The 12,194-nt window shown below is 42.5% G+C and overlaps 1 protein-coding gene across 3 annotated transcripts; it reads right to left on the minus strand.

The window, feature by feature from the left end:
* Positions 1 to 951: 951 nt before the first annotated feature.
* LOC135623336 (uncharacterized) lies at positions 952 to 5,749 on the minus strand. 3 transcript variants are annotated; one of them, XM_065126206.1, is made up of 7 exons: positions 5,463 to 5,749; positions 5,034 to 5,095; positions 3,592 to 3,867; positions 3,283 to 3,417; positions 2,712 to 2,768; positions 2,435 to 2,569; positions 952 to 1,312 (listed from the first exon to the last, which is right to left on the minus strand). In XM_065126206.1, exons 3-7 carry the CDS (start codon positions 3,862 to 3,864, stop codon positions 1,247 to 1,249), a joined length of 666 nt encoding a protein of 221 aa, XP_064982278.1. In that variant the 5' UTR covers positions 3,865 to 3,867; positions 5,034 to 5,095; positions 5,463 to 5,749; the 3' UTR covers positions 952 to 1,246. The 3 variants fall into 3 exon arrangements, with proteins under 3 accessions (XP_064982278.1, XP_064982273.1, XP_064982265.1); XM_065126201.1 differs by lacking the exon at positions 5,034 to 5,095 and having other exon boundaries at positions 3,592 to 3,878; XM_065126193.1 differs by lacking the exon at positions 5,034 to 5,095 and having other exon boundaries at positions 5,463 to 5,742.
* Between the last annotated feature and the right edge of the window lie 6,445 nt (positions 5,750 to 12,194).

Consider the following 12,194-nt stretch of genomic DNA (forward strand, 5'->3'; position numbering starts at 1 on the left):
TGACAACAAGGCGTGGTGGATCGTACAGCAACTTCACAGCAAAGACTGTAGCAGACGAGTGTTTGCATTCTTTGTTCGTTGGATGAGGACATAAAAGCTTCGGGTAACAAGTCCAAACGCAAGTGCATCAAAAAAGAGTTCATGACGACGAATGGAACCACGTCCTGCTGCATCTTTTTTTTCTCTCGTAATCTGTCTGTCTTTTAAGCCTCCCCGGAGATTTGTCCACGTGTTGGATGGAGATCAAAAGCCTGGACATATATTATGTGAATATTCGGGACCAGAAAGCTATGATGATCTGTATGAATGATCGTGAGGTATCAACATGACAAATGGAATGGGACTCTTTGTCTGTCCTTCCTCTCATCTTCCAGAGCTTGATGAGTAGAAGTAATGGTGACATGATATGATCGGTTTACATCTTTTTGTAGGTGAGAATGGATAGCAGAGTAAAGCTTAGAAGGAGAAGAAGCAGACGGCAAGGGGAGTCGGTCTCAACTCCCTCTCTCAAAATTATTGGCTCTTGCTTTAGCGAGGCAACAAAAGGAATCCACTGCCTTGCTCAGAGGGGCAAAGGTCTCTCTCTCAGTCGGGGAAAAGAGTCGGAGAGTGATGGCTTGTTTGTCCATATTTCCTTGGACAAAGAAGCCATTTCTAAAGTCCTTGTATCATCAATTGTGAAACATGTTGCAGTGTTGCTCTGAGAAGACAACTTAGGCGATATAAATGCATACTTACCCCCACAAAATCAATATGGCACGTCTCTCAATTAAGGCATAGGCACATGAGGTCCTTCATGGTAGACTTAAAATGGTGTAGAACTGTATTGTATGCGATAAAGATACCGCGCGGGCGCACACACACACACACCACTTGTTTTTAATTAATGACGGAAAATGGAAACAGCAAGATCAGCAAAAAGTTCAAAAATGTGTATGATGACTTCACATGTGAAGAACATCGGATATCATTGAGACTGTAATCAGTGACAACCTGATACTGATAAAACTTTGTACACAGACATCGATCATTTACCATGTAAGATTATATTTTGATACGTGAAACTTTAAAGATTATGAACATCTTGACTCCATTCAGGTTACTTCGGGGACATCATGTGACCACAAGGATCAAAGGCACATCAATTGAGATAATTTCAATATTGATTCACCAAAGATGTTGAATTCAGCAAAGTGATCCAAGTGTCTCGTTAAAATGCACAAAAAATGCATGATTTGCCTGCCAATCACTTGTAGATCCACTCGCTAGAACGGCCCCCAGTTTCATCCATGTCTATGAAGATGCTGACTGCCTAAGACGGGAAAAGTTAAGTATTGTGAGAGCACAAGCAAAATGCATAAGACCCATAATATATCATACAGCTAAACTTAATCCAACAACTTCCCTGCACTTTCACGAGGAAACGTGTGTGAATCTTGCAGCAGGTTACACACAGAAAAATCAAGAATAATGTTGTAAAAATGTAAAGATTGTAGATTGTCTAACTAACAGTTCAATGAAGTTGGCAACTCAGTATCCAGGCAAAAATCAAACTATGATATTGCTAGCACTGACTGTAACAAAGGCTAGAGCTTTCCTTTTACTTTACCATTCAATCATGCCATTTTCTGTTGTGCTTGCCAGGCAAAAGACAATCAGTTGATCAGAGCATCATCTTCATCGGGACTAATTTATCAGGTTTAAGTGAAGGACATGTTGTAGGAATATAGAACTTAACCAGATATCTTTACTTCTCTTTTTTTACCAATTCAGATACAAACTAAAAATAACATAGTAGCAGCCTGATGTACAAGTCATACACAAGGCAAAGATTTTACCAGTCATTATGAGCAATTCGAAGTGGCACACGAGGCAAACAAGTCTTCACAGAATCAAAACTTAATCAATGACAGTTGACTCACGTGTAAGACCACCTAGGTGATAAGGATGTCAATGCTAATTGGATGAAACAAGTCATTCTAGCATATGGATCAATTTTCCTGTGGCTAATTTTTGAGAAGAAAGAATATGCTAGTGTCGTCATGGCTAAAACAATAAACCATTCATAATTATCTTGAAAGGTCCAAAATGCTTTATTTTATGAACAAATATTCATAGATCTGCCTTAAAACTTTTTGGTCGCAGTTATATAATACAAACTAGAAACAAAAGGTGCCTATTTCGCCGAAGGGTGGCACTTAAATATGGCAACGTTAAGTATATAAGCTTACAAGTCTGAGAAAAATAAATGAAGTATGCAGGAAGACTTTTCATGAGAGTACAACAAATAATCATCTCCTATATATGAGATGAAAAGACAGTACATAGGAAATATCATACAGTAATTGGAATCATATTTATGAGCTAACATATAATTTGAAAATAAACAAAACTATTCGTTAATTCAACCATGCAAAGTCGGTCAAAGATATACTTTTCCTATTCGAGGACGTTCCTTCGATTTAGCAAGGCTATTCCGAATATGTGAGACAGCTCCCCAACACTTCAACGTATTTGCTATGTCATCAAGCCTCAATATATACTCCTCTTCAGTCAAGGGAAAGGATCTCTACAGAAAGAACAAAAAACTAACATTAAAAATAAGATGTGCATACTGAAAGAAGCCACCAAAATTGGAACTTGCATCGTTAATTTTGAAGTCTGTTGAAGGCAATGCTCAGATAAGTAAGAATGGCAAATATTAAGTATACCTGCTCCATGTATTTCCACATGACATTCATTGCCAGCAAGTTTCGTCCCATAAATTCCTGTACAAAATGGAAAACATTCATACTACAACAAGGGAGGGAAGTTTCTTAAAAGAGTAACAGTATTGTAAAAAGTTTTATTAGCTCAGACTCATGGATTGCACAAGTGCACATTAACACATGGGAGATCAGATTTATTTGTTTCATGGGATTCAGATATGATATTTCCAGCAAGACACAAGTGATCACCTTATATCAACAAATTGAACCATGTACGATGACATCCCTGCACAACTTATATCAACAAAGTACCAGCGTAGTCACATGAGTGACAACTTCATTACACATAATAGAACACCTGGGAGAAATTTAACTAAGGCCATATTCTTTTAGCTAAGTACAAGCTTGAGCATTTAACAATGATGGCATGTTACATATCTGTTCATGCTTAAAGGACATTATTCCATTGATGTTACACACGCTGTTGCACAAACAATAATTAGAATCCAAGCCGTATAAATTTTGCACCATATATTTCTCCACGGTTAAGCTCAATCCCAAGGTAAGAAAATACCTTCTTAATTAGTAGGACATCATATGATCTACCATACTTTTTCCTGATTAGAGTTGCAAGATCCGTTCCACTAAAAGTTGAATCATCTATTCCAATTATTCGCTCCAAATAATCACGGGATAACCCACCGTTAACCTACAAGGATAATCCCATAGTGGAGTTAAAATTTGTCTGAAATGAATCACATATGTCAATATATTACATGAAATTGATGATAAAGACGGATTATAGATGCTAATTTTTTATTTGAATATCCAGAATAAACCCTGACAAATAAAAGAATTGAACAAAGACATTTGACAGAAATACCTCTTCCTTTTTAGTTTCCGGGTCCTTCTCATCATCATCAGAGCTGTTTGATTCTGCTTCATCGCTGACTGCTCTTACAATAACCAGCCTAGAACATCGTGTTCTTCCATGGACACTAATGAGTTGTTGATGTTTAGCACTTGGCGTCCCTCCAGGAGGCAACTCTGTGGCTGAATATCCCAAACATTGTATTTTACTTAGTCTGCTCTTTATGGAACTGTCAAAGACTCGAAGTGGTAAATTTTGAGGATGGCTCGAGATGACACTCATCATATCCTGAAACCAAACTACATGATATTTAACTAATGAAGGTGAATCTATTTAGAAATATGAACAACGAATCAACAATATGAACAAAATGGAAGTTCTACAGAAAGAACATTAAACGGATTGTTTTCAAGAGAACATATAGCAATTATTGGAGACCCATGCACATGAGAAAGAGAAAGGAGGTCTTTAGTGAACTATTAAATTAGTAAACACCATTGATGTGATAATCAAGAGCGAAAAATTCTAATGCATAGGAGGACACTCATCGTGTGACATGTCAATCAAGATGTTCTTAGATATTGCTAGAGACAACTTTCACAAAAAGAGAAATGTCCATGAGCCACTAACTAGCACCCCAAACATCTAGCATTGTGATAGAAAGATTGTAATGGAACTACATAAATATATATTAAGAAATAGTTCAATACAAGCATGGAAGATCAAATATGGTTTCTTAGAATGTTTTTTGCTAGAAACAGAGCTCTCAATATAATAGTCAAGAAAAGAATCAATATGTCAAGATCCATGAATGAAACTAGCACAAAGAAGAAGTAAATAATAATGATGCTTTTTATATTTATTAAGTACTAATATTTTGCCGTGAATAATATAGACTAGCTTCCCCTTGTAAAAGATAAAGAATTGCTCGATCTAATAGGTGAATCCAGTAGGTCATCTCGATGAACCCATGCCTTCATGTATGTGTAACAGATCAATTGAGATATGCTCGATGCAAAACCCAGTCGTGCATGGCACTTGCTTGAATTACTACTAACCAACCCCAGTTAGTTAGCGCTAGTGGATCAATAGTGACAAAAGGCTGTGCGGGCATTGCCTTTGAAATCCCACACAAGCAGAGATAATTAACTCGTACAACCATTTCCAGTACAAGAAAACATCAAAAGAAGACTAAAAAACCTTAGATTCAGAATAAAGAACACAACAAGGTGAGAATAGGATGGTCCACGAAGAAAAGACAAAAGAGGAGGTTATAACCAAAATAAACACAATAGTGCATTATTTACCCAAAAAAAGGAACAAAAAGAAGAAAAAGGAAGACACAGCCCAAAGCACAAAGCTAACTTCTGAACAAAGAGGTGAATCTCAGAAGAGCTCGGCAAATAAAGAATGAAAAATTGGATTCAAAATTGCATGACTGATTTGATGAGTACCTCATTCAACCATTTTACGAATATGTTGACTCGTTACATACACAAACGCCGATACAAAAGATCTGCAGAAAGAACTATCAGGACAAGGTTCTTGAAACATTCTTGAGAGATCAAACAAACAAGGTGACTGATCGCATACATAAACGCCAATAAAATTGAACTGAAGAAAGAATTATTAGGACAAAGTTCTTTAAAGATTCTTGAGAGGTTATAGAACCAAGATATAGAAAAAAGTAACACAGAAGCATTAAATCCTCCAATATCGCCTAACATTCACCATCTTAAACAACTAATAACCCTCTATCGTTTAATCATGAAAATTCTACAAAGGTTTTTGAGCCGAGAGTAAATGGAACGTCTACCTCCTTTATCCAGAAAAAAAAAATCAAGAACCGGAAAGCAAGGGAGTTAAGGGGGAGAACCACGGACCTCGCGGTGGGCATATGATAGAGAATCAATCCGATGCACAATACTGCGGCGGCCCCAAGAAACCCAAACGATCAGCAGATCGCGAGTGGAGATGGGGGAGGACGATGGATTAGGCTAGCCGAGGTCGGATGGGATAAGAAAGAGATGGAGAGCCTCATGTCGTTTCTCATGGGGAATTAGTGATGGGCGGTGCGGAAAAATGTGTCGAAACGAATGGCTCAGAAAAAGAGACAGAGAAGGACGGAGTCAACCAGCGGAGACGAAGCAGTGGCGCGAGCATCTCCAATCGACGACGGTCCCTGCGGAAAAGACGAACAAATCGACGCCTTGTGTCGTGACCTAACTGCAAAGTGTTTCGTGGCGGCAACGTATCGCAAGGCTGATACGTACACGGCCAAGGAAGCGGGCGTGATGACTAAATGTGACCCAAACAAAATCCGAGTTATCATATGATTCAATTGAGTTGCCTCGAGCGCACACACTCACACGCTGAGTCTCAATCCAGGCCAACGAAACCCATTTCTAGAGATTAGCTAAGAACGATAAGGCAATCCACCGTAGAAGCTATATATATTAAAATATTTGTGCGACTCCCCATCGCGGCCTAATTATAAATTAACCTATGTAATTAGATCTCGTTACCATCCTGATCTATAGGTTTAAAAAAAATTATATTAAAATTTATATAATTATAAAAATAAAACATATAAGTCTATTTACTCTAACATCATCAGTTTTATTGATGAAAACATAAAAATAATAGGTAAAAAAATAATTTCAATATTCCGATCGATGATGATGGATGGCATCGGTATTAGTGGACGATGACACCGCTAAGGGCCATGGGTGGCTACTATAGATGAGGAGAGCAACAACGAGAGATGAGAGTCGCTCTGTGTGCATTGGTGTCGACGCAATTACCAAGCGGCCTTATCGTCGTTGCTCATCAACTATGTCGATACTGATGCAGATGCAAAGTGACAAAAGAGCTGCTCATTGCGTCGACGTCAATACATTTATCGAATGATGAAATGGTCGTTCGACATCTGCATCAACGCCAACACAAATGCAGAGCGATGCCACTCTACATCTGTCATTGTTGATGCAGATGCTATGAAACCCTTTCGTCACTTGGCAACAATGTCAACACAATGAACGACCCTTTTGTCACTCTGTATCTATGTTGACACAGTGAGTGACCCTTGACCCTTTTGCTGCTTTGCATTTGTGTCGACATTGATGTAGTTACCGAGCGACAAAAGGGCCGCTTGACATTTGCATCAACGGCTCTTTCCTCGCTCGACAATTGCATCGATGTCGACGCAGATGCAGAGCGACGAAAGAGTCGCTTAACAACTGTATTGATGTCAACGTAAATACAAAGCGACCCTCATCTCTCCCCTAGCTCTCTTCATTCATAAAAACCAACCACGACCCCTGACGGTATCGTTGTCCACCATCACCGACATCGTTCATCACCATAAATTGAAACATGAAATTTATTATTTTTCATTATTTTTAGTTTCTATAGATAAAATTAATAATATTAAGTTAAATGGATCTAAATGTTTTTTTTTAATAACTTTAATGATTTCAACATAAATTTTTTAATCTAAAAACTAGGATGGGAAAGAGATCTAACGACAGGAAGGAATTTATAATTAGCCCTCCCAATTGCTAACTTAAAGTTAACAAGCTATTATGCTCACCACCATGCTGGCCACTATGTTTAAATATCCATAAAATTATTGTGTTCATGCTTTTAACCGAGCTTCAACTGATGTTTCAAGATAGCAAATCAACAATCATGTTTTCTTCAAAGTAAAACAAAAAAAGCAAGGCAACAACAGGGCATTACCTAATCTAAACCGTTACCACATAGAAAATATTACAAGTGGCCAGAGCTGCCAAGCTCAAGCAGCAGTACCAGTGGGCTTCTGAATAGTTCAGAAGAAAGGGTTGTAATTAACCTCACATCTAACTCGCAGGTCCACGTAATGGATTATAATGTCAGCATCTCCTTTGCCTTTAGCACAAATGACCATATCACAAGGATTACTTGCATAATTTCATATGAGATGACAGAGATATTAAAATCCAGCATCACTGCAAAAATAATGTTTGAAGGTGTTCGCCAAAAGTTAGTGTCTGTTATGCATAAGGAGGCCAAAGGTGTTTGCCAGGGTGTCATGAACGGTCATCACGCACCCACAATAACTCTGTTCAACGAACCGTTTGTTACTCTCATCTATATGTACAGCAGCTTGGTAGCATGTTTTGCCTTGGTTTTGAGTCATTTTGCTTGTAAAAATGTAAGTTCGAACAAGTTGTAGCGCTACAAAGTGACCGCTCACCAAACCGAGCAAAACAACTCCGTTTTCGTGTGCCACGGGCTATTTTCTACAGTCCGCTTTTGCTCACCAAAACGTCAGTCATCTCAGCCCCTTGGAACCCCCAGGTTGTCACGGACTTAGCTGGTTTTGCCGAAGTCGTGCGGCACCCTTGCGTGTCCGTCCGCAAAGGTCAGCCTCCCCGAAGCCTCCCATTGTCCCTTAGGACCAACAAAAGAGAGAACGGGTTAGAGAGAATGCCTCAATCGGGATCCACAAGCAAACATCTCTAAAAAATACTTCATAGACAATGCAAATTACAAACAGACTTTACAAGCTCTGAACAGTGGCACAACAAAGGGTAAAATGGTCCATTATAAATCGAAAATCTCTCGCACGTGTCCACATGACACAACCTTTATTTACAAGCCTAAAGAGGCCACCAACCCAACTAAAATGGGACTATTAAGCCTTCGACCGCCCCTCTACATGCTGTACAAGGCATGAACATGCCAAAAGACACGGACATACATAAGCATTACATCAAACATCTTGTTTCGAAGTTTGTCCATGACATTCTCCCCCACTTATTCCTTCGACGTCCTCGTTGAAGCCTTTGTTGACACTGCAACTCCTCGCCTTTTGCTGAGTCTTCAATCTTCTACTCCAGCTACAATGCGCCTCTTGGCTCCTAGCTGCTCTCCGCTGCTGTTTTTGAGTAGTCGAACATATGATCCGCCATGCTGCTTCAACTCACCAATGACTCTGACTCTGGTGTGGGGTTGGCTGAGTTGTGTTGATCCTTGTTGATTCTTGCGGATCCCCCAGATGAAGGAAAAGACCATCCTTACTGCGCCAGTCTCTCAAATTCCTCATGCTGCTTGAACTGTGTGGATGCTTGTTGGAGCTTTAACGAGCATCATCTCACAAACTTCTGAAGTTTTGGGTCCTTCCTCCACAAAATTTGCTCATTGACTCTCCCTTCACTTAGTTGTCACATCCAAGTAGGTTCGCATCACTTCCGTTTTCGATTGGCATTTCGTTGGGAAATGAAGCGGACAATCTACTCTCAGTAGCACTGATCACCGTTGGTGAGGATTTGACAACTATTGTCTTCCATTATCTTCGAAGGGTCTTTGAACATATGCAGAGCACCTCTATTGGATAGATAAGAGAATTGGGGTACTCGGTTTCGCCCATTCTCTTAAGAGTTGAGAAGGCAAAGGTTACTTGACTTCGCCCGCCTCCTCGAGGTTGTACTCCATGCATCGAGCTGGTTACTGGCCTTTGCCTGCTCTTTGCTCACACTTCTGAAGCACTTGAAGTGTTTGCACTCCTTGCGTTGAGTTAGCTACTGTGATTCACCTTCTCAATGCCATTGAACTTCTGGAATGCATGAAGTTTTCACCCCAACTTGGAGTATTTCTCTCATAGGTTTGGTCGCCTCTGGGATTGTACCGTCTTCTCCATCAACCCTGCCGCCTACTCCCCTGAGTAGCAAAGGTACAACACCGTGTACTGCCTGCTTTGTTCCTTGGTTATGCACTCTTGCATGACCCGAAGTCCTTCACTTTCGACTATCTTGATGAGAAACTCATTGACACCGGTCTTACGAAGTTCCTTGGCCTCTGCCCTTCAGCCTTGTCTCGGTACTTGGAGATTGCCTCTACATGCTCCACCTCCTCGGCCCCTTTCACGACCAAGCGCTCTCCCTCCATGAGAGCAAGGGATCAATGACTTTCACGGAAGTCCCGCCTCTACGGTACCATGGCGCTGCCATGCCCATGGCACTACTATCCGTCGCCTCACATCTGTATCCCTTTTCTTCACAATCAGTAGATATATCTCCGTGGCACTCCTCTGAGTCCACCTACATTCTAACTGATGCTTGATTTTGGGTAGCTAAGTCCCTCTGGACTCGTCGTCGCTTCCTCGCCCCTTTCGACCCCCTGCTTCAACACCTCTGTGTTCTCCAAGCAGTCCGTTTGGTCGATGGAAAGACAGACTGCAACTCCCATGCATGGCCTCTGCCATCACGTTATAGGGTTTGCACCGATTCTGTTCTCCTTAGCTTTCTTGGTAGCAACGTTCGCTTACTCGGTCTTGTCCTCTGACTTGCCGGGCTCCCTTAAACGAATATGAGCTTTGGAGCAGTCCAACTCTCCAGCTACTTCGATCATACCTCTGCATAATCAAGTCCCTCCCATGGAACTCACTGGTACTTGCATTCAAACTTTTCCCTTGGTGGAACACAGCCCCCATATGCTGATGACCAAGGTTTTCATCCGATGCAAAATTCGATGCATGCCCGGAAGACCCGCCTCTGCGGTACCATGGCCTTCACTCCTTAAATCCATAGCCCTTCTTGTCGTCGTGTTGTTCACCGAAGTGGAGCTTCCAGTAGCTCCCGATCATACCTTTGTATGATCTAGTCCTTCACGGGACTAGGTCGTATGTATCGCATTGCCATCGAACTGTTCCACCACGATCCGCTGCACCATGTCGCCTCCTGGTGACATCTCTATTGCATTCTGATCTTTGTGGAATAAACTCGAATTGTGAACCCTCCATGTGTGGCCTCTGCCAATACATCGTAGGGTCTCTTCCACCTTCGATTTTGTTCGCTCCTTTGGCAATCGACCTTCATCCACCCACTCTTGGGTCACACCTAGATGAAGCACCGCTCTAGGACAGTCCGTCGCCTAGTAGCTCCCAAAGTCCACCGACTTCACTGTAATTTGTGCACCATTGTCTGGATCCTGGGCCTCTGCCCCTACCAGCACAATCTCCGCTGCGCACTGCTTCCTTCATGGCAACTTGAATGGCAATACTGTGGCATATTCTTCAAGAGTACTCACCTCTGCGTCCTCTTGCCCTGTGCTAAGGCCTTCTGAACCCAACTTCGCCTCCGCAAATTGAGTCGCCTTAGTTCCTCCATCAAATGCTCCTCCGAGATAAGGTGCATATGCCCAGAAGCTCCCTTCGTCTTTGGCACCATGTAAGATGAGTCCGCTCCGACAGAATGAAGGACCCATGGAACAACATGATGCTACTCTTGCCTCTGCAAGAGTTTATGTCCTTGACCTCTGTCTAAGGAAAGCACTATGCCTCTGCTCCATGTTCCAACTTCTATGATGGCTCCCTTCATGCGGCTTGGGTACTTCGCCAAGTTACACCCAAGTTGCTCCGCTCCTCGTTTTTGCATTGAGTCGATGGTGGCCCTCGCACCCACCATTCCACGGGTCAGCCCTCCCTTGAGTCCGATCTCCATAACGACTCCAAGTGTGCCTTCATTTAAGTTGCTTTGGGTCGCTCCCCCACTTGATCTCGCAATGCATCCACCAATGCATTCTCTCGAGCGAGATCATGCAACAACTCCTCGCCGCTTGCTCGGTCCATTGAGCTTCGTGGAGTTGTTGTTTGTTGAGGTACTCCTCCTCAACATGTGAGGTCCGTCCCACATGATTCTCCCTCTGGAGAGCTGGGACTTATCCCTCCTGGATAACTGTCCCGTTGGAGCAACATCTCTCTTCGTTTCGGAGACCACCATCCCCTTGGACTACTCCGATCTGCTGAACAAACTATGCATTGTTCTGCCTCCTGCAAACGCACTTGCTAGATTGTGACTCCACGTCAATACAGCCCTCGCTGCACCACTCAAGGCCTAGCAATATGCTGAACTCGTTGCACCCTTCAGCCTCCTACGGACGTATCCTTCACATGCCGAAGAGAAAGTTTCAATGCTCCATGGCGCCGAGTTTCAGTCGCCTTGGGATGGCCGCGTATATTCCAACGTCCGCATATAAGCCCATGCATGAGTACCAAATTCTTTGAGTTAGCAATTCCCCTCACCTCTGTGAGCTTTGCACAACTCTTTCCGTCGCTGAACAACACATTCCACCTTGCATGGTCTCATCCTTTACCAAGCGCCTCACTTGTCTTGAGCACCATCAAGTATAGTTGTCAACGTTGAGCCGTAGCTCAAACTCAGTCATCCCAACCTTTGTGCGCTCCGCATTCTTCCAAGCTTGCTTGTTCTCGTGGTGCCTCTTGCGCGAAGGGTTGGCCATTCCTCTGAATGCCAATGTCAGATGCCCGCTCCTCCGAGCGACTCCTTTTCCCTACATCTCCATACCCGTTTTCCTCCAAACGATCGCGCGTGTGCTGACTGCCCTCAACGCAGCCCCGCCAGGTCCCCCACATTTGCATGCCAAGTGTTTCTATGACTGCTTGTCCCGCTCTGATACCATCTATCACAGACTTAGCTGGTTTTGCCTAAGTCGTGCGGCACCCTTGCATATCCGTCCGCAAAGGTCAGCCTCCCCGAAGCCTCCCATTGTCCCTTAGGACCAACAAAAGAGAGAATGGGTTAGAGAGAACGCCTCAATCGAGATCCACAAGC

The sequence above is a fragment of the Musa acuminata genome, chromosome BXJ1-3 (assembly GCF_036884655.1).
Source record: "Musa acuminata AAA Group cultivar baxijiao chromosome BXJ1-3, Cavendish_Baxijiao_AAA, whole genome shotgun sequence".
Classification (NCBI taxonomy): Eukaryota; Viridiplantae; Streptophyta; class Magnoliopsida; order Zingiberales; family Musaceae; genus Musa; species Musa acuminata.

Coding starts and splice junctions, on each gene's coding strand:
- LOC135623336 (XM_065126201.1), bottom strand. CDS start 3,864: ATGATGAGTGTCATCTCGAGCCATCCTCAAAATTTACCACTTCGAGTC. Junction 3,418..3,591: donor CGGAAACTAAAAAGGAAGAG/GTATTTCTGTCA, acceptor TTATCCTTGTAG/GTTAACGGTGGGTTATCCCG. Junction 2,570..2,711: donor TGTGGAAATACATGGAGCAG/GTATACTTAATA, acceptor TTCTTTCTGTAG/AGATCCTTTCCCTTGACTGA.